General features: G+C 38.8%; 1 protein-coding gene across 11 annotated transcripts in view; it reads right to left on the reverse strand.

The window, feature by feature from the left end:
* The window catches only part of Rbcn-3A (rabconnectin-3 alpha), a 65249-nt gene extending 43110 nt beyond the window's left edge, over positions 1-22139 (reverse strand). For 6 of the 11 annotated variants that reach the window (XR_011237740.1, XM_069504100.1, XM_069504102.1 and 3 more), the window contains exons 1-15: positions 21864-22139; positions 20136-20336; positions 15696-15849; positions 11600-11673; positions 10457-10586; positions 7983-8103; positions 7394-7582; positions 6822-6949; positions 5800-5960; positions 4554-4629; positions 3483-3554; positions 2855-3041; positions 1548-1732; positions 1013-1123; positions 568-752 (exon numbers count right to left, since the gene is read on the reverse strand). Coding sequence is in view for 10 of the 11 variants with exons in the window: in XM_069504100.1 (XP_069360201.1) it covers positions 568-752; positions 1013-1123; positions 1548-1732; positions 2855-3041; positions 3483-3554; positions 4554-4629; positions 5800-5960; positions 6822-6949; positions 7394-7582; positions 7983-8103; positions 10457-10586; positions 11600-11673; positions 15696-15849; positions 20136-20336; positions 21864-21950 (2061 nt within the window). In the remaining variant the exon portion in view is untranslated. The remainder of the gene's footprint in view (positions 1-567; positions 753-1012; positions 1124-1547; positions 1733-2854; positions 3042-3482; positions 3555-4553; positions 4630-5799; positions 5961-6821; positions 6950-7393; positions 7583-7982; positions 8104-10456; positions 10587-11599; positions 11674-15695; positions 15850-20135; positions 20337-21863) is intronic. The other 5 variants (XM_069504104.1, XM_069504107.1, XM_069504105.1 and 2 more) reach the window with 1 other exon arrangement.
* Positions 22140-22429: the final 290 nt, after the last annotated feature.

Here is a 22429-nt window from a genome sequence, read left to right on the forward strand (position 1 = left end):
GTGAATTAAGTTTTACTTTAAATATCAACTGCACGTTCAGTTTTATTCAATAAGTCATAGGTAACCGAACGTTCAACTTGATAGAATTGGTTTTTTCCCCCAATATAAGGTACCCTCAAATATTAAAGATCGACAAATCTGACCGAAAATCGGAGAGCGAAGATTCGCACGCGGATTTCCAGCAAACTTGCCTTTCCGCGTCAACCTAGCAGTGTCGCGGGCACACGGGTATGCTCGGAGGACTGTCTTGTCCGCCTAGATAAATAGCGCTTTCATCATCATCATGATCATCAACCGATAGACGTCCACTGCTGGACATAGGTCGCTTGTAGGGACTTCCACACGCCAGGTCCAGCAGCTCCTGCGACTCGCCTGATGTCATCCGTCTACCTGGTGGGAAGTCTTCCAACGCGGCGCTTTGCGGTGCGAGGTCGCCATTCCAGCACCTCCGCTCTACTAAGATTTAAATACGGCCCATTGGGGCGGAATTCCGCGCTAGTTTAGGCGCTCGCAAAATTCCGCTAATTTGTCTCTGACCTGTTGTCAGATATTACAATTTTCGCATACCTGAGAAAACTTGGACTTGTCGTCAAACGTTAACTGCCACAAGTTGAGGGTTCCGTTGGTGTGGTTAGTGACCATGGATATGACTGGTGCCGACTCCAACACGTCTCCTTCTTGATCGTCTCCAAGGTCTTCCGTCGCGACACTCATTTTCCTTTTCATGTCATTATTGTTTTCTTCGTGTGGCCCTACAGAATTTTCAAATATAAACGAAATCAACTATATTCCTGATCGTTTAATACTCGATCGCGATCTGTCATTTCCTAAAAACTGTTATGTTGACAAGCAATCGCCAGTGTCAATATGGCAATCACGTATTAAACGCCGGGCGCCAATAATATCCCAAAGCAATAGGCAAATGGCTTTACTTCTCGTACAGGGAAACACCCTACATAGGTATTCAAGCAATCTCATGCGGTTTAGTCATTACATAAATGGAACAACGTACCATTTTCTTGCTGTGTATTTTGCTCATCATTTTGTGTCCAATCAGTGTCCTCCTTTTCTTCCTGTACACTTGCAAGCGGCGTTGTCACAGTTTCACCTTGTTGATTTTGTCCTAACGTAATAATGAATATACACGTACATGTTAGCCAATATATTCATGCAAACAGGTTCTCGACTAGTCTCTAGCTATCTAATTATGCACATAGGAATATAGGAAATAGTGCAATAAAGGTACAAACTAAAATTTGATGCAAGAAAAGGTTATAAATCGTAAGTAGGAAAACGGTCCAACGACAGTAATGGATATCATAGTTCACAATAAACCGATTCGATCTTGGTTTATTGTGATTCATGATAGTGACTTATTTTAAAAGGTTATTGATGTTAATTTGGCTGTACTTAAATCCTTTAAATAAGCTAGAGTAATGCTTTTTCGAAGAAACAATTTAGATCCGTCAATAATTTAGTTTAAAAAAAAACGTACAACCAAATATGCATCATTTGATTTATATGATTTACCTTTAAAATACATTTACCTGGCGTAACTGGCTTGGTCCGATGGCGCACATACAAGGGTTGAGCGGCGGCGTGGTACAGTGCTGCCGGGGTACACATTGTGGTAGCGTCTCCGAGTGGGAAGGCGGAGGGAATGCGCGCTGAGAACGACACTTGCGCTTGACGAATGGCGCCCGCTTGTAGCTCGTCTAGCCATTCGCATACCCTGAGTGAACACATGATCATTCCTGTATATGCAGTAAACACCGGTACGGATTTCGAGGCATGAGCGAAAATAGTGGGGATACTTGAGCACGCGTACACTCGTCCACTCGCTCTAAAAAAAGATAGGTGTGTGCGCGGTGGATTGTAAGAAGACGCGCGGTAACCAATGCGGAATGCAGAGTATGACGTGATGACAGCCAACCAATCAAGGACACTACGCCCCTCACACCCCGCTAATGAGGCTCTAAATATGAGTTCTGCGCATTCAAGCCTTTAGTATTATAGAAAACGTTAGCGAATGAAGTGATCGAAATGAAAAAGTAGGTACATATATAAAACAGAAAATGAGAACATCGAAGAACTTAGCAACATATTTTTCAGGTAGTTTTAGAAAAAATTGAGGATTTTAAATTAGATATTACATAGGTATTGATTAAAGATAAAAATATGACAAGTATATTGTATATTTCCAATGATGGCAGTTGTGTGCCAGAGATAAAGAGACGCATTGCGATGGCGAAAAATGCCATGACAAGATTTATTGGGATTTGGAAGAACAGAGGCATATTACTCAAAACCAAGACCCGGCTCGTTTGTGCCTTAATTTTCCCAATTTTTATGTATGGAGTAGAGACATGGACTATCAAAGCAAGAGAAAGGCAAAGAATAGATGCGTTCGAAATGTGGTACTGGAGGCGGATGCTACGGATTCCGTGGACTGCCAAGCGCACAAACGTGTCTATCCTTTCGCAACTTGGAATCACTGCTCGACTCTCCTCCATATGTTACCAAAGATTGCTCTCATATTTCGGCCACATCATACGGCGGGGGGATGACAGCTTAGAAAATCTCATAGTGACGGGCAACACTGAGGGCAAAAGACCGAGAGGCCGCTCACCAACTAGGTGGTCCGACCAGCTAAAGGAGTCCAGCAGGTGTAGATTTTATCACATTGCGAAAATGGCCACCGACAGAAGCCGATGGAAACAGATAATCCATTCGAGGGCAGGTTGCCAGGACCACGATCTTCAGCAATGAAGGAACGACCGTAGAGAGAGAGAGAGAGATATTGTATATTAACAATAACAATTATGTACATTTTTATATTTTTTATTTCACTTACCATATAAGAAAACTGCCATCCACTGGGTGTATAGAGAACAGTAGATCAGGACTTTGGTGCCAGTCGCGCAATAAGCCTTCTATCTTAGCGTCGAGGGAGTCGGGCAAGTGGGTGCAAGTGACGTCCGTTGCTATTGAGTTTATCGATGTGGTGTTTGATAAGCTGGGGTGGCTGTGGTTGCCGCTACCTGTATAGTATACATATATAGTTTCTTGGTTAGCATGTCCGACTGTGGTGAAGAGGTCATCGGCTCGATTCCCGGGTTGGGCCAAGACGTTGGCGGTGTTTCATTAGAGGCGGTGTCTCGGAGAGCACGCAAAGCCATCGACCTGCATCTGATTTTTCTCCGGCAGTGTAGGATTTCCGAACCATCGGGTTATAAGAATGAGGGTATAGAAAATGCACCAGTGTTTGAGCGCACACACTTGTGCAATATTCTATCTCCCGCGCAGATGATTTTTAAATTCTTCAATTTTATCTCAATTTTTTTGGCTATTTTTAATTTTCAATCGGTCATAGTTTCACACATTATGAGTTACATGGACTGTAAAACTATATAACTTTATAACCGTCACTGTAGTCACGTAATAAATATAATAGAGTATAAACATAAGCAGTACAATTTTACCTGGTTGTTCATCACTATTGCTGTTATCCTCAGACAGAACTTTAGTTAAAGGATGGCTCGGCCGCCTATGTCCTACATAGCAGCATGGAATAAGCAGTAAAGCACAAAGTCAAAGCTTTCGTATTGTAACGCTAAGCATTTACTTGCTTAATAAAATTCAACCATACTTATATGCTACATGCATATATGCTGTATTTTTTTGTATTGTAAGTTATATTATAACGCTAAGCATTTACTCGCATAATACAATTTGACCATACCTTATATGGTCAGTACAAATTGACCATTCACGCGGCATTTCAACCTCGTTTGATATCACTGTCATGTTAAAAGTACGGTTCACCTTTAAAATAAGGACTAAATCGTACTTTTATAACACATTGAAGTGTGTGAAATTTGACAAAAAAGTTAAATTTTACGCGTAGTACAGAATTTTACAGATTTTTTTTCGTTAGACGCTTAGTATGAGTAGTATGTCATATCGACAGAATTGATAGATTTATAGTTTCCAATTCGAAACTATAAATGTATCAATTCGTTGTTCGCTCGTTCGCTCAGTTTGTTGCTCCTTTGCGGCGTGATTGAAGGGCAAACCAACAAACAAACACACTTTCGCATTTCGAACATGGGTAGCGATTTATAGATTTTTAAATAATCCGCTAGATCGCTGTTCATTATTGCATATTTTATATTGACAATGGTACTGATTCTGAGCACAACCTAATTTTAGAGTATTCGCATCCTCTTCTTACTAATGTAATATGAAAAGGACAGACGCAGTTTGACAGTTTTAAATTTAATTTTTAGATGGTAAACCCGTGGTTTTAGCGCACAGTCGCGAGCCTACTGTTTAAATTTGTAGCATACACTAAAATTTTAAGAGTCTTTAAATGTTAAGTTCATGTTCTGTCCCTTTTTAGCATTGTTAAAAAGAAAAGGATGCAGATACTCTAAATTTAGTTTAGAGAAAGACAACGGAATCGGTGCCATTATTCACTTACTCCAGTGATGAGATTGAAAGCAAGAGGTTACATGTTACGCTCTATAGCTGGAAATTGAAATATCACGTACTCTCATTCTCTCCATCCGGATGTGTGGTGTGATCTGAACCGGAGCCTCCTTCATCTGTTTCTTCCTTATCTAAAATCTGAACAAAAAGGTTCACTTGAAATGTTTGGTCATAAAATAAATCGGTCAAGTGCGAGTCAGACTCGAACACGAAGGATTCCTTACCATCACACAAGGAATAACACTTTCTATTTTTAGGGTTCCGTAGCCAATAGCAAAAAACGGAACCCTTATAGATTCGTCATGTCTGTCTGTCTGTCCGTCCGTATGTCACAGCCACTTTTCTCCGAAACTATAAGAGTTATACTGTTGAAATTGGTAAGTAGATGTATTCTGTGAACCGCATTAAGATTTTTAAAAAATAGGAAAAAAAAAACAATAAATTTTGGGGTTCCCCATACTTAGAACTGAAACTCAAATGAATAGTTTGCACGAGAGACACTTCCAAAGTGCTAAAATTTGTCCCCCCCCCCCCCTGTAACTTCTAAAATAAGAGAATGATAAAACTAAAAAAATATATGATGTACATTACCATGCAAACTTCCGCCGAAAATTGGTTTGAACGAGATCTAGTAAGTAGTTTTTGATTTATCGTGCAAAATGTCGATAAAATACGATTGTACTACGAAACCCTCAGTGCGCGAGTCTGATTCGCACTTGGCCGGTTTTTTTTTTAAATTTTCATGTCCGCCATATTAATTTTTTTATTATTTGTTGTTATAGTGGCAATAGAAATACACATTCTGTAAAAATGTCTACTCTCTACCTGTTACAGTTCACCAGATACAGCGGACGAACAGCGGAAGCTTAGTAATTAGCACTCTTCGGGAACGGAACCTAACGGAAAATATCATCGTCGTTCATTGAATAGTCGTCATTGTCGTCTCAACCGATAGAGATCCACAGCTAGACATAGGTCGAATCTCCACAGAACACAGTCTTCGTGCTCACTGAAATGGACATATACAAGTACGCTAGAAGTGTGCCATACAAAATAACAGTTATTTTTTGTGCCGATTCAAAGGGCCACATATTGCGTACCGGGAATTCAAACTGACACTGTGTCAAATGACCTTTGTGTTGAGACTATATTGCCATTACTAACATTTAGTTTCGCACACATGACGCGCCAAAACGGCAAAAATCAAGTTGCTACAATAAATTGGTCGGCAATCGCAAGTCTAGCGAACTTGTATAAGCAGAGGTCAGGCCTTTACCTACTCTATATACTGAAGTGATATCGACGTACTTTCTTAGTGAGATCGTGCAATATCGCCTCGGCCTGGCTCGTGAAGTGCATCTCCTTGTTGTGCAGCCAGTGCAGGATGAAGCGCCCGCCGCCCGCCAGCGACGGCACCAGTGGGATGTCCGTCTCCGCGTTTATGGACGCTGCCAGGTGGAAGTGGAGGCCTGGACAGTTACAACTTTATTTTTATTTTTTATAAAAGAATATTAGCCATGTTAAATAACTAATATTCCCCTTTGCTCTCCAACTAAGCGTTAAGCTTGTGCTAGGAGTAGGTACGACATTATATAGATTATAGACCCTGAAATAGGCCAAGCATGACCATCTTGAGTAGATGGTATCATCATGAACTTTGAAATGATTTATTTCGATAATAAGGAATTCCGCAAGAACATTAATTATTATCATTATTGGCAGTCATGTGGGGCACATGACATGATACTAGGAACACAAAATCTTTACAGTACGCGGCCGAAAGTAATGTAGAGCGTTGTCTCTGTCACTCATACCTATATGACGTTTTGTCGGTCTCAACGACAGGGACAACGCTCTACAAATCTGCTATCTCCTTCTAAAGCCCGATGTACATTACTTCCGGCCGCGAACTGTACCTTCGTTACGGTTACAACAAAAATTGTATCTTATTTCCTAAGACAAAGATTGCAAAATTGATTTAGAATTTATAACTCAAGTCACACAATCCATACTAGTATAATAAATGCGAAAGTGTGTCTGTCTATCTGTCTGCTAGCTTTTCACGGCTCAACAGTTTAACCGATTTTGATGAAATTTGGTAAAGAGTTAGCTTACATCCCGGGGAAGGACATAGGCTACTTTTTATCCCGGAAAATCAAAGAGATCCCACGGTATTTTTAAAAACCTAAAACCACGCGGACGAAGTCGCGGGCATCATGCAGTGATAAATAAAAATACATGGCAGTTTTCAAAACTTTTGGGACTAAGATAATTTATATTGCTTCACTTCACGATGTATGAGGGTATGTAACGGTAATTAAAGTACCGACCTCCGGTATAGGATGTGGAGTGGTAGGGGTTGTGGAAGTCGTGCGCGCTGTAGGTGGACGGCAGCGTGGGGATGGGCGCGCCCGGCTGCTTCGACGACTGCGCGTTCCGCCGGATATGGAAACACGTTCTGGAACAATCGACAACAGTTCACGACGATCATATCTTTGCTAGAGAGCGCGAGCGTGACAGGTGTCAGTCGCCTATCCGTTACCGTGCACGATATTTGTTTAAGTTACTCGCTGTGTAGACACCTGGCTAATGGATAGCAGTATAAGTCCCGCAAATTGCAAATGCGCGTGGCCGCCATTTTAGTGACGTCTGCACTAGACTAAAGTTTCGAGCTGATAGTGTATTTTTACTTAAATATACGACAAAATGACGTCATTTCGATGTTAATAAGACATGGTTCCAGCGCAATAGCAATTTGCGGGACTTATACATGAAAATATGTAGCTTGGCGCGCCGAGATGTTCGTTTTCCAAGGACTAGGAGTGGTGGTCAAGTGGGGGCATCCAAGGAACGCGTTTGTTGTGGTGATGATGCCCTGTTGTGACGTCACATGTGTACTCACTTCATATGCTTCAAGCGCTGCATAAAGCGGTGCTTGTGTCGGTGCGTGGCTCGCTGGCGCCGCGGCGGAGAGCGTGAGTGCGCGGAAGCGCAGCCGCCGCCCCATTCGTCTTCCGGTAACAAGGTCTCCGCCCACACGCGGCAGATGTTGTCCACGCATGACGTCACCAGCACGTTGCCTACGCTGCCCCTGAACAATATAGATGAACATTTATCTCGGGCTGATGACGCACACCATACTACTTTCATAAGAAAATATGCTGTAAGTTATCACTACCCATATTAAAAATTCGAAAGTGTGTTTGGTTGTGGCTTTGTCCTTCAATCACGTCGCAACGGAGCAACAAGGTTTTTTTACATGGGTATAGTTTAAGACCTGGAGAGTGACATAGGCTACTTTTTATCCCGTAAAATCAAGGAGTTCCCACGGGGTTTTCAAGAACCTAAGTCCACGCGGGCGAAGTCGCGGGCATCAGCTAGTAAAATATAAAGCTTACTTTAAGACGATTTGGATTGAGCTGATAAGCATTTTTACTTTGTTTTTTTCCTATTTTAGCTATTATTGGTAAGAAGTTTATTTCGTCACTTACTTGGGCATATACTTGCTCGTCTTTCGCCATGATAAGTGCGTGACGGCCCGCGGGTGCGCGACGTAGATGAACGTGTAGTTGAGCTCGGGCGGCGAGTGCTCGCCGTGCGCTTGCACTAACACTGCAGACAAACCATTTACTATAATATGATACTAGTCATCATCATGATCAACCCATCGCCGGCTCACTACAGAGAACGGGTCTCTCTCATAGTGAGAAGGGTTTAGCCATAGTCTACCACGCTGGCCATGTGCGGATTGGTAGACTTCACACACCTTTGAGAACATTCTGGAGAACTCTCAGGCATGCAGGTTTCCTCACGGTGTTTTCCTTCACCGTTAAAACCCACATAACTCTGAAAAGTTAGAGGTGCGTGCCCGGGATCGAACCTCCCGACCTCCGATTAGAAGGCGGACGTCCTAACCACTAGGCTATCATAGCTCGTCTAATACTATTCTATTCTAGTACTCGTCAAGAATCTAAAGACCTTGAATGTGGAGAACTCATATTTTTGGTCTCATAAGCGGAGCGCGACTGGCAGTGTTCGTGATTGGTTGGCTGTCATGTTACGTTATACACTGCCTCCCACATTGGTCACCGCACGTCTTTGTTCAGTTCCGCCGTGCATGGTGCCGTGCCGTACGTGTGCATTGGAAGATGAATAATGTACGTACTATTTTTGCTTGAGTAAGACGATTTGTCCAAAATTCCTCAGTGCTTGAAGACCAAAGTCTTCGAACAGTGTGTGTTGCCAGTGATGACATATGGATCCGAGACATGGTCGCTAACGCATGTTCACAACCTAAGCGTTAAGCTTTCGCGATTTGTATATGCTCTCAGCATACTGAAAGCAAATACAAATTACGAAACTGCTCTTTCCGCGTACTATGCATACGCATATTCTTGGATCCGATATGGGATAATCCTCTGGGGGGAGAGTACCAACGCACAGGATATCTTCATCCTGCAGAAAAAATGTATCCGTATCCTAGTCAACATAAAACCACGCGAAAGCTGTAGACCGCACTTCCTAAACAAAAAAATTCTAACCGTACCCTCAATATATATAATGGAGACGGCTATGTTTGTCAGAAAGCATAACAGTTTATACAAAACTACCGAAAACACAAAGAAACACGGAAGAAGCACACGTTTGCAAAATAAACTAGTATACCCCACCTATAAATTACAAATCTCTAGTCGCGGCCCGTTATACAGAACAACTCACATATATAACAAAATTCCTAAATATATTACAGACGAAAATAACGATAGGACCTTTAAGCGTAAACTCAAACAATGGCTCATACAGAATAGTTTCTATGAGATAGACGAATTACTGCAAAACTAACCATACCTACCTATTTAATACATGACCTCAATTGCACGACCGACACTATATTTGCATATCCTATTTGTATGTTTAGACTTTAGACCAAAGAATTTTTAAATACCTACTAATACTTATGTAAGTTATAAGAATTATTACTTCTAAATCCATGCTTCAGACTATGTTGTACTTACTATAACCTGTTAATTTAAGTTTAATATGACATTCTTACTGATAATCGAAACTATTTTATATTAACATACTTGTACCTACTTAATATTACTAAATTATTAACAAAGAAGAAACTAATTGACATTATAACAAACTTAATTAATTAGTGTGATCAATAAATAAAAATAATTTCGATTCAAAATGAATGCCCTATATAATTACATGATAAAATCTATTATAAAATAATGTAACACGTAGTTTGCATGTAATTGTATAATAATTATATATTTAGCATGTATGTATTGTTAATGTACCTAACTTTGCAATGCCCTAACGGGGCTTCATGTAACCATGAAAGCAAATGAATAAATAAATCATAAATAAATCATAACTATGGGCCTCATAAGAAAGCTCAGAGTCACTCAGCGGGCGATGGAGAGAGCTATGCTTGGAGTTTCTCTACGTGATCAAATCAGAAATTAGGAGATCCGTAGGAGAACTAGAGTAACCGACATAGCTCAACGGGTTGCGAAGCTGAAGTGGCAATGGGCAGGGCACATAGACGTTGGGGTCCCAAGGTGCTGGAATGGCGACCTCGCACCGGAAGACGCAGCGTTGGAAGACCCCCCATTAGGTGGACGGACGACATCAGATGCAGGGAGCCGCTGGATCCAGGCGGCGCAGGACCGTGGCGTGTGGAAGTCCTATGTCAAGAGAGACCTATGTCCAGCAGTGGACGCCTATTTGTTGATGATGATGATGAAGACGATTTGTAAGTGCTTAATGCAGAGTAGGGAGACCGACCTACCGCTCAAAGGAGCAAAGACCAAGATGGTGACGATAAGCAAATAGATAAAGAGCAGAGAAATGTGAGGCGCTGTATTCAGTGGACGCATACGTGTATTTGCCGTTGATTTGAATTAACTATCCAAGTTTTTTGAGAGAATTGTTGGCTTCCGTGTCTGATACGTACCTTTGTTTTGATACCATATCTTGACGAGGCGGTCGTTGACGCCCGAGGTGGCGAACAGAACGCCGTCCGGAGAGAAGGCGAGGTGGTGCGCCGGCGTCGCCGTGTGACACTGCCACACGCACAGCCAACCCTGCCGATATTTTGAGGAAATATTGTGTAAAAAAGCCGTGATAGCCTAATGGTTACGACATCCGCCTCCTATTCGGGAGATCGGAGGTTCGATCCCGAGCACGCACCTCTAATTAAATATTACTCTCTTTAACGGTGATAGAAAACATCGTGAGGAAACCGGCATGCCTAAGTTCTCCATAATGTTCTCAAAGGTGTGTGAACTCTGCCAATCCGCACTTGGCCAGCGTGGTGGACTATGGCCAAACCCTTCTCATACTGAAAGATGACCGCACGGGTCATCTGTAGTGAGCCAGCTATAGGTTGATCATGATGATGATGATGATGATTGTATGCCTTCCACTATAGGCAAAGTATTTACTAGATGACGTCTGCGGCTTCACTCGTATGGATTTAGGTTTTTAAAAATCCAGTGAGAACTCTTTGATTTTCCAAGATAAAAAGTAGCCAAAGCAAGCTATCACGGTACCAAATTTCGTTAAAATCGGTTTAACGGATGGGTCTTTAAATATCTTTAACTAACTAGGACTTTTTGATTTTTCAGGATAAAAAGTAGCCGATGTCCGCAGTCCCTGGGATGTAAGCTATCACTGTCCCTTTCATTAAAATCGTTTAAACACACACAGACAGACATTCGCATTTATATCATTAGTATTGATTTATTTGTATGAGAATATGTGATGAATGATGACACAAGACGGTTACATGTTGTATGGGTGTCGTTTATTTTATAGTTTACATAAATTCCTACTGGTAAGTGGTATGATATCATACCAGTAATTTTACTAAAACGCTGTAAAATTAATTCATCGATATTTCAAAACATTGCGCCGGAGCAGTTTTACGGTGATTGTAGTATGCAATCAAAACAAGCCGTTAGTCAAACGGAGATCGTTTGGTAAACTATAGATAACACGGAAAACGTACCTATGTTAGATTCAAACAATGATATCAGCACGAGAGACGGCGTTATCTTATCTGATACCTACCGATCTATACGCGAACAACACTTACAGGTTCGTCTTCTTCTGGAGGTTTGATTTTTTCGTCTTTGTCGCCGCCGATTTGGAATGTGACACCGGAACTTGCTGAAACAATATTTACAGAATATTGTACCTATTAGGCTATTTTAAATTATTTCAGTGATCATCATTTCAGGGTACAGAGCAGGGGTGTTACGGATATTCGCATCCACATCCACAAATGCGGAACATCCGCATTAATTCAGACATCCGCATCAATCAATGCGGAGCTTTTACGGATGCGGATTCATATTTGCAACAAGTAACGACCTGCAAAGAAAGTGGGTAAGACCAGAGTGGCGCGTGCCTCGCGCGTGTTTGCTAGTTGATGTCTTCGTTCGCTAACTGATCAATCAAAAAGTGTACAATGGTACCCAACAGGGGTGTTACGGATGTCGCATCCGCAAATGCGGAACGTTCGCATTAATTCATACATCCGCATCCGCGAATGTGAACTTCTAATAATCCGCATCTGCATCCGCGGATGTCAATATATTGGCATAGAGTTATTTGGATTTTAATTAAACCCGGCGGCAGTGTGGTCGGGTGTAGCATACCCCACCAATTCTTTTTACTGGCGTATTTTTTTTAAATTATAAGTTAGCTTATTATGAGTAGCTGGAGCTGAGGTAATACGGAGGGGCACAGTGGCGTGGTCAAAGTGTTGCATCAGCCGGCGTTCGAGATACACACGAGTATACGTGCGTGGGGCAAGTGATTTGTATAGTGAAAAAGGATATGGAAGACTCTTATGGAAGACTGTTTTGATTTGTAACCAAACATTAGTGTGTTAACTTTGGTAATGAAAACTATTGAAATATATAAATATGACTGAGTTTTTCATTTAAATATAAGTATAGGGATTGTGTTTTAATAAATAAAATTAAAATTTCAATTAAATTTGATTATTATAATCATATACAGGCAGTTTAATTTACTGGCATTTCATACCCCGCCACATACTCGATGAAATATTTTGTCACCACACTCCCGCCGGGTTAATTATAATATATTCTTATGACAAATTATAACAAAACAAAGAAGATTGTAAAAAAGCAATACTATAATAACAAGGAGTAGATAATTTCCGCAACAGTAGTTATTTCATGTTTTAAACAAGCTTTATATACCTATACAATACGATTTTTTTAATAGATAAGCGAGAGTCATTTTATATATTGATAATAACTAATCATATCAAAAATTCAAGTACCTACGTATAATCACGGTTAGCCAAAATTTAATTTGGCTGATTTTAGTATGTATAGTGTATACAGTTGCAATAATGTTATCTACATTTACATCACGCATGTCTGTTCACTTAGGTATGAAACATAATAAAATGCGATAACTATCAGAAAGCCTTTATCGTATTGTCATCTCCTAATAATCTTATTGGTTTATTCTTTTGCACTGCTCCGAATCAGTGGAAACGCATCCTTATACTAATTGATCTATCAACGCACAGCTCAAACTACTGGATGGATCAGGCTGAAATTTTGCATGCAGATAGCTATTATGACGTAGGCATCCACTAAGAAAGGATTTTTGAAAATTCAACCCCTTGAAATAGGGGTTGAAATAGGGGTTTGAAATCTGTGTAGTCCACGCGGACGAAGTCGCGGGCATAAGCTAGTATTAAATAAGTTAGAGATCGATTGCTGACTTATAATATTAAAGAGGTGACATCTGCGTCGCGATGCAGAGCCTTAAAAATCAATGCAGCATGCGCATTGAGAAAAGACGATGAAAGTTCCACTTTAAAACTTAAATCAGTTTGCACTTGTGTGTCGCAAAGCGTCAATAGATATTATACCAAATTCTTCTCCATTTTATTTTGTTCCATATTAAATCCAATGAGTGATATTTATTTCAATAAATCTTTAAAAAATTATACCACTGGCTGATCTTGGCAGTGATAATTCACTGACTATCTCGTGATTGCAGATGATATTTTGTCAAGAACAAAAGCCATCGTTAAATATATTATAGTAACAGACTAGCTTATGCCCGCGACTTCGTCCGCGTGGACTACACAATTTTGAACCCCTATTTTACCATTTTAGAGGTTGAATTTTCAAAAATCCTTTCTTAGCGGAAGTCTACGTCATAATAGCTATCTGCATGCCAAATTTCAGCCCGATCCGTCCAGTTGTTTGAGCTGTGCGTTGATAGATCAGTCAGTCACCTTTTCGTTTTATATATTTAGAAGAAGAAGATAAGAAAAAGTGCGAATTTTGTGAGTTTTTGTATATGCAGTATTCGAAAAGTTATTTCACCATTTGAAAGGTACATTATTCCAGATAGACAAACGCTATAATATAATATTACTGTGCATTATAATTATGCTCAATTCAGGCAATGTCGGGGCGCGCCGCGAGTATGAGATAAAATGTTACAGTGAAAAGTTCTTTTAGTAGTAAATCACTACCCTAATTATAAATACGAAAGTGCGTTTCTTTGTTGGTTTGTCCTTCAATCACGTCGCAACAGAGCAACGAATCGACGTCATTTTTTGCTAAAGACCTGGAGAGTGATATAGGCTACTTTTTATCCTGGAAAATCAAACAGTTCCCATGGGATTTTTAAAACCTAAATCCATGCGGACGAAGTCGCGGGCATCAGCTAGTGTATGAATAAATAAAACTGACAACGCGATTGTTATTAACTCAAGTCACGTCCTTTAACGCCGTTCAAACTAGGTATGGGTAATTATCTACTTAACAGTCATTAGTGCAAAGCCAGGAGGTAGTTTAAGAATCCATATCAGTTTATAGTATAAGTAGTAGTATACTAAAGAGCCTTGATAGCCTAGTGGTTAGGACGTCCGCCTCCTATTCGGGAGTTCGGTTTTCGATCCCGGACCTTTAACTTTTAAGAGTTATGTGCGTTTTAAGAAATTAAATATCACTCGCTTTAACGGTGAAGGAAAATATCGTGAGGAAATTTGCATGCCTGAGAGTGTGCTCTATAATGTTCTCAAAAGCATGTGAAGTCTGCCAATCCGCACTTGGCCAGAGTGGTGGACTATAGCCAAACCCTTCTCATACTAAGAGGAAACCCGTGCTCTGTAGTGAGCCGGCAATGGGTTGATCATCAAACTAATCTACTTGTCACGACAGAACCGCTGAACAGACATGACTTGCATCTACGGTTTGCTACTTTTTAGCCCTAAAAATATTTAAGTCCCACGGGAAAACAAAAATAGAATTAACATAAATTCTATGCGGACGCAATTGTGGGTATTTAGAAGTAAATATAAATAAATAATATTGCACCTCGATCTTACGCCAATTTATTTTAACCCGGTATGGGAGAATCAATAAAATTGTTACCAGAAAACTTGCTGGAAGCGTGCCAGTGCGAGAGTTTATTCATAAAATGGCTTTTCGTCTCATCTCTCGTTGCCGCAGCCGCAACCGGCAACTTAGCTAATCATTTTATCAAGTTTCAATACATCTAAAGGCATCGAGATAATATGCACTGAAGGAAATATAATACCGCATTAATTCACGTGTATCTGTTATTATTCAAGGTCAATTAATCTACTTCCACAAATAAATTAACATAAATTAGAATAAGTATAAAAATTACACGGGAAAGTTATTCATTTTTCAAAATAATAACCAGATCTTTAACCCCGTTTGGAATACACAATCGTCCGGAATTATGCCTGTTTCCATTAAACAGAAAGAGAGAAGGATATATTTTAATTCATTCCGGCTAAAACTGGTCTTTCGAGCCGGATAGTGAATACCAGTTTGCAGTTTGAGTCTCTCTATGTTGATGAGATGCATCATGCAATTAATTGTAAAGTGTTACAGAACAAGATCTTTGCGATTGGACTATCTTTAGTCACATAACTTGAATACGTTACTTATCATGTTATTGGGGACTAGCGATAGCCCGCAGATTCGCAATTCAAATCCTCTTTATTCCCTATCCCGTTGGAATTTCGTAAATTCGGCCTTATTCCATGTCCACATTATAAATGGATACCCTTTAGGTCCAATACTTTGGACTGGGTGTTGATGTGTCGAACATTTTAATTTTATATTTAGAATACACTAGTTAGTCTAGTTCCTTACGTTGGCTGTCCTCCTGATAAAGCGATGCTTGGTGCCATAGTTGTAGGATCTTGCCTCCGGTGAGAAGTCGTGTGCCTTCAAGGTTCCACGATAGAGCTGTGATCGGCCCGTCTGCTACCAACTTGCCAGTTTGCACCCAGCGGTATTCCAGGCCCTGTTAAATTTTTTTTTAGAATACTTATTTTATTTTTTAGGTACAACACCTAATATTTTTAAGTACCTATTAAATCTGTTAATCCATTTCAAGACTGATTAAAGCGCATCGACTTTTGACGAGCGATTGCAATGGTCAAGACTCAAAGACTAAAAAAACATAATCCTAAACATTGGAAGGTGTGGTATAGAATCAGGTGTTACTTTGCGGAAATGCATGATATACAATAAATCAAAAGCTTAATTTTCTATAATTCGCTGAAACAGATCAAATTGTATGGTGCAACATACATATGGTGCATGTCACATGCCGCATGTTGCACCATACAGATTTGATCTGTTTCAGCGGATTATAGCAAATTAAGCTTTTGGTTCATTGTATTTGAAGGAGTGATCGTGAAAACAGCAGTTCTGATTTATATTTTATTAAAAAACTGCCACACACCTTCCAAGTTAGCCCGCTTCCATCTTAGATACATCATCACTTACCAGTAGGTGAAATTGCAGTCAAGGGCTAACTTGTAACGGAATAAAACAATGAGGCCCTGAATGAATCGAGCCTACGAGGCCGAGTGGAGCGAAGGTCGAAGTTATCAGTGCATACATATGAGGTGTAAATACATACATATGAGGTGTAGGTGATTATCTCGACATTTTTATATCTTTTAGAAATTTATAGCTGGATATTGTGGCTAATTCCGTTGTACACAATCTCTAAACTAAACTAAAATGGCACGTCTAAATCTATTGCTATCCCTTTCATAATTTTGCCTGCAGAAAAGGATAGCACTAGATTTAGACCTGTTAATTTAGTTTAGTTTAGAGATTGTGTACAAGGGAATCAGCCCCATTGTTTAGTTTGTATGAAAATTGCGGTAATTGACCGAAAATTGTGTTATGTTGAATGTTACGGCGCTCGTAAAAAGGTGCGACAATGATTTTGTGTGGTTTCCGTAAATTCAATGTTTTCCTTAGCAATTTAACGATGATGTAACCTAATTAAATGCTAAAATATTTCAGCTTTAATTTATTTGAAGGTTTAGCCTAAAACTTTATTACCACAATGATGTAGCTAAAACTTTTAAGATATTAATGATGAATTAACTGCTTCAGGACACAGGACAGGCCAGATTTTTGAACAAGCGGCAGCGTAGAGTAAGTACAGTTCTTACAAAAAAAGTTATGTACTTATATCAAAATTTATTTAATGTACCTATACCTACTTAAATTTTTTTTAATACTTAATAGACAAATATCTTTATATCTATTTTAAAATAGCAGACCGTACGAGTATGATGAACGTTACAGTTAAATATATCTTTGAAGTATCGTATAGGTACTCTTATTGGCTTGTAGCTATACATTTCGATTGTATTTTGCATATTAACGTATAGTAAACCCATCTTTCATTTTAATCTGGTAGTTATACAATCGTGACGTACCTACATAACCATGGAGTGACTACGATTACAATGCTTTATTATGAAGAGCAATTTAATATACAATTGTAAGTCATGTGACTGACGAGAGCGTTGAACGAATTGAATACAGCAAACTGTTTCAACTATAGGTACCTAAGTACTTGATGCCTAACAACTCTACACAAGGTCTTAAATATATGAAATATTTTAACGCCGCAAATATATTATGCGCCACAACGAGGCATCCATCTGATGAATTTAACCAATTAATTCCCAGGCGAGTTAATTGTTATCTACTGGCGTATGTTCCATGACTGTAGGTATACACTATACACCATATACACTATACACCATCATTCAAAATTAGCGTCAGTAAATATACCTTATTATTGTAGGTATCTAGGTAATGCCATAATATCGACTCGTGTTAGTTTTCCGAATTCGTATAGACATACCTAATAGGTGCAAATTAAACGACGCGCACAGTTATAAAATGGAATTTATCTCAGTTTTAAAAGTTCACAATAAAATTACAATGCCATGTTAGAGCCTAGAGGATATATTTAGCGGACAAATAAAAAACACACATTTTTAAATGATTTTTTTGTCGAAATTGTGGTCTGCTATAGCTACCTACTTATTATATACAAACTTATCTAACATTTGCTTAGAAACTGAACATGAGTTTTCGGCTCTGTAAGAGTTCTAGAACTCTCTAAAACTAGACAGAAAAGACCATTGAACATCACTCCTCCACAGGCAAAAAATACGGCAGAAAATCAAAATGAGCGTACTCCTAACTATGATAATATACAAATAAATAAAAAGAATAAAACGATGTCCTATGGAATACGCCAATATATACAAAACAAAAATAAAGATAGCACGACACCAGAAAATCAATAGCAACTAATTCAAATACAAACGCCGAAAAACACTAGCCGCATAGAAAAACAGAACATTATAAAAAAAAAAAAAAAGTAGAACAAATAAAAATTAAAAAAAAAATCTCCCCCAGAACGGCTTGTCACCGCGGGGGCAGTAGACAAAAACCCTCCACCAAACAAAAAATTCTATAACGCCACTTTCAATGTTAGATCGTTGGCGACATGGAGTACTCTAGCTAGAGACAGGTGCATAATGCATATGGGGAGGAATGGAGGAGGCTTAAACCGCCACAGGCGGTCCTTACATATAAATAAAATATATACCTCACAAATAAGTAAAAAGCATGTTTATTATGATTTTATTATAAGGAAAATATTATAAATACCTACTACATATGATGACGGAAATAGGATTAAAAAATTAACTAGATTATAAGCAAAATGTTGTTAGAGTAGTGTCATAGAATTAAGAATTAATGTAAGGAATCTAAATAAAGCTTTTATTATTATATTAAGAGTTCTAGACTGTGTCTTTAGGAATCCACACTTATAATAATATTAATATTTCATATTATAAATGCAAAAGTGTGTCTGTCTGTCTGCTAGCTTTTCGCGGCCAGTTTTTGACGAAATTTGGTACAGACATAGCTTGCATCTCGGGTTATACACTACCTTTTATCCCGAAAAATAAAACAGTTCGAAATTTTAAAAACTCTAAACCCACATTGATGAAGGTAGCTTAAAGTCGGAAACGGAAGGTTACTTTTCATCCTGGAAAATCAAAGAGTTCCCAATCTCAATTCCTCTCAAAGAATTTGTTAGACATAAAAGCCCCAAAGTGCTAGATTAACGACTCCACAACCTTTAGGTGGTCCAATGATCTGAATCCATTCACTAAACACAATGTCATGTTCTGTTGAGGTCCTTGCAGGACACATATAATGTCCAGCAGTGAAGTCTTTCGATTGAATCTACGACGCAAAAATCGCGGCTTTGTCATAAAGCCCAAATCATTTATCTTTCAACCCAATTAAAATACTGTGTAGACGAAAAATATCACGCGATCTGAACGTGTAATTGAACAGAAAATATACATTCGATCGTTTAATGTGAAGGTAACGCATGAGCGTGCTTCTGGAATTCGAATTTAACTAATCTAATAACGCGGTTGTGTTACAAACGTCGCAATTTTTTGGTAACAGTGTAATGAGGATACCTACTACAATTACTTCATTTCTGGTTATGCAACAATCTAGTTGGTTCAGCCTGACTGGTTTTCTCAACGATTTTCTATAAATTAGATAACTGTATTTTGGTATCAACCTTGTAAATCTATTTATATGTATAAAAGGAGAAACTGAATAACTGACATCAATGTGCAGTTCAAACTGCTGGGTCTAGAAATTTGAGATTTTGCATGTAGACTCCCGTTTTTTTATTCATATACAAGTGAGCCCTTGACTGCGATCTCGCCTGGTGGTAAGTGATGATGTATTCTAAGATGGAAGCAGGCTAACTTGGAAGGGACATAGCCACCCCTTCTCTCTCTCCACATTTTAATGACTGTATGGCGGCATATAACGCCGCCCCTTTTGCTGTTGTCAGTAGAGTGGTTGTGCTCTGTGAACCCAGCGAAAGGGGACTTGGCAGTTTTGACGGTTGTTAGTGTGTGGTCACGGACGTAAGGATCAAAGGATTATGTTACGATCTACAATAACTACCTCCCTACCCATATTATAAATGCGAAAGTGTGTTTGTTTGTGGGTCTGTTGGTTTGTTTGTTGGTTTGTCATTCATCATGTCACAACGGAGCATCAAATGGACGTGATTTTTTGCATGGGTGTAGTTAAAGACCTGGAGAGTGACATAAGCTACTTTTTACCCTAAGGAAAGAGTTCCTACAGTATTTTTAAGAACCTAAATCCACGCGGACGAAGTTGCGGGCATCAGCTATTATTAAATATATTTGAATTACTTACATGAGTAGTGGCAGCACTATGGATCAAAGGCGTTGGTTCGAAAATGCACACTTCAGCACCATACGCTGCAGCAATCTTCCCAGTGTCGGTGCTGCAATCCAGAGAGCTGATGCGGACGTAGCCGTGGATAGCACCAGGAATTATTTGGACTCGCTCAAAATTGGATGCTAGTATAACTATGTTACATCCTGCTGCATATGCCTAAAATAATAACATCTTTGTTATATTTAGATATTGCTAGGAGATTAGGACTTAACCAACACAAAGTCAGGTCTGAACTTTATGTTGAATGTCAAAGTCATTTAAGTGTAAGTGCATGAGCCACTAAGTTGCCTAGGGAACTAAAAAGTCTCCCCTATGAAAAAAAAAAATTATAAAACTTGGACTCAGCACCTTCAAATGCAGGTGAGAAAGAGGTGATCTAATAGAAACTTACAAAATACTAAATAATTATGATGTCCCATATTTTGAAAGCATGTTTCGCCCATGAAGGGTTTCATACCATCGCACAAGAAATAACACTTTTTTTATGAAGTAGCCACAAATTCATGGTATTTGGATTTTTCACTTTACTTGTGTTCTAACACATTGCTAGCTGCAATATTTCATGATTCTAGGTCAACAGGAAGTATCCTATAAGTGTTGATTCCATTGACGGGTCTTGACAGCCGACTATAAAGTGATCCTATAAGGTTTCCTTTTTCCCTTTGGGGAGATGGAACCCCTTAAAACTAACACTTTTTTGCATAAAAATGTCCATTTGATATAAGATTTCTGACATTTTATTTTACTTTAACTGTGTTTTGTCAATTATAGGTTTGCATTTGATCAAAGCTTGCCTGATGATAAATAATGTTCAGTTCTATCATAGAATGCCACTTCTAAAAAAGTTATATAGGTATACTATAAATCTGTATCCCTTAGTCATCTCTACATTGCATTGAACTGGAAAACATAACTAAATTGTAGTTTCAAGAGTTAAAAACAAACTTTTATGTGTAACATGAACTGCACAGAAAAGTTAGAAAGACCCTTTTAATCACAATATGTTATCAAAGGAGAAGAGACACACTAGGAAAGTCAATCAAGTCCAACTAGATGGAGTGGCTGTTAGCCAATGAAGAGTATCTTTGGTCCAGTTCCACTTCCATCACAGTTGCATAAGTTTGCAAAGTTTGAAATTGATACTACAATAATAATTAGAAGTAGGTAGCTTTTTAAATATAAAGCTTATGATAATTTGAAGTAAAAAAAAACTTGCTTTTCCAGTAGGGTGTTTAAATTTCTCATTCCAAAATGTTTATGTAATGGGATGTACAGAGACTATGAACATTATTTTGAAAGCTAGCTAGCTTTCAATAGATATCATAATTAGTAAATATTTAAACAGTAAATAGCTATCTACACAATGGTAATGTATAGCATTTTCAAGGTAAACAATGCCTTTAACAATAATACACATTTAAATGCCGGAGCAATGTAAATTAGTATTCAAGGAAAATCTTTTCATGCAGTGATCCATCACCACAGTGGCAAGAACTCGCGTAAAATGTGCAAATTGATATTTCGTCTCGGACATAAATAATTATTATATTCTTATCAAGGTTTAATTACATTTTCCTGCTCACAGACAGCCTGGTACCCATCAATTACAACTCCTAGTACCCTAGATCTCTGGTCTCGAGATTAAGACCTCGATAACATATAAGATTTGGATAAAACACTTACTGTAAAAGGTATTCCTTCCACTGATCCTACAGCAAAACATTGATCTCCTGAATTACAGGCACCACTAAGTACTTGATGACAGTTCATAATGAGCTATAACAACTAATATTCCTTTGCTATATTATTTGTACTAAGCTGCAGTAGGACACAAGCATATTTTTAATAAAGTAATACATATTCTTAGCAAATAAAATCCAACATTTCGTGTACTTTTTCTTCTATTAGTTTTACGATCACGAATATTTCTCTATGACACCACACATCGAACGTGAGAGAATGACGTATGTAATGTGTGAAAGAGATAAAAACAAGAATTAATTTTAAACCGGTTGTACACCTTGTGATCAAGTCCGATTACGGAGGGAGCTTCGATCCTGGGTTCCCCAGTTCCTTGTCGGTCCCAACTTCCAACACGTCTGATCAATCAGTCACCCGATTATAGCATATTGAGTTATAGCTTATTTGTACCTAAATTAATTTATATCCTTTGTGCGAGCCCAAATTGGAAATTTCCTGGACTACTCGATAACATAGATGCCACTTTTAAAAGTACACTAGAACAAATT

The sequence above is a fragment of the Maniola hyperantus genome, chromosome 17, assembly GCF_902806685.2.
Source record: "Maniola hyperantus chromosome 17, iAphHyp1.2, whole genome shotgun sequence".
Classification (NCBI taxonomy): Eukaryota; Metazoa; Arthropoda; class Insecta; order Lepidoptera; family Nymphalidae; genus Maniola; species Maniola hyperantus.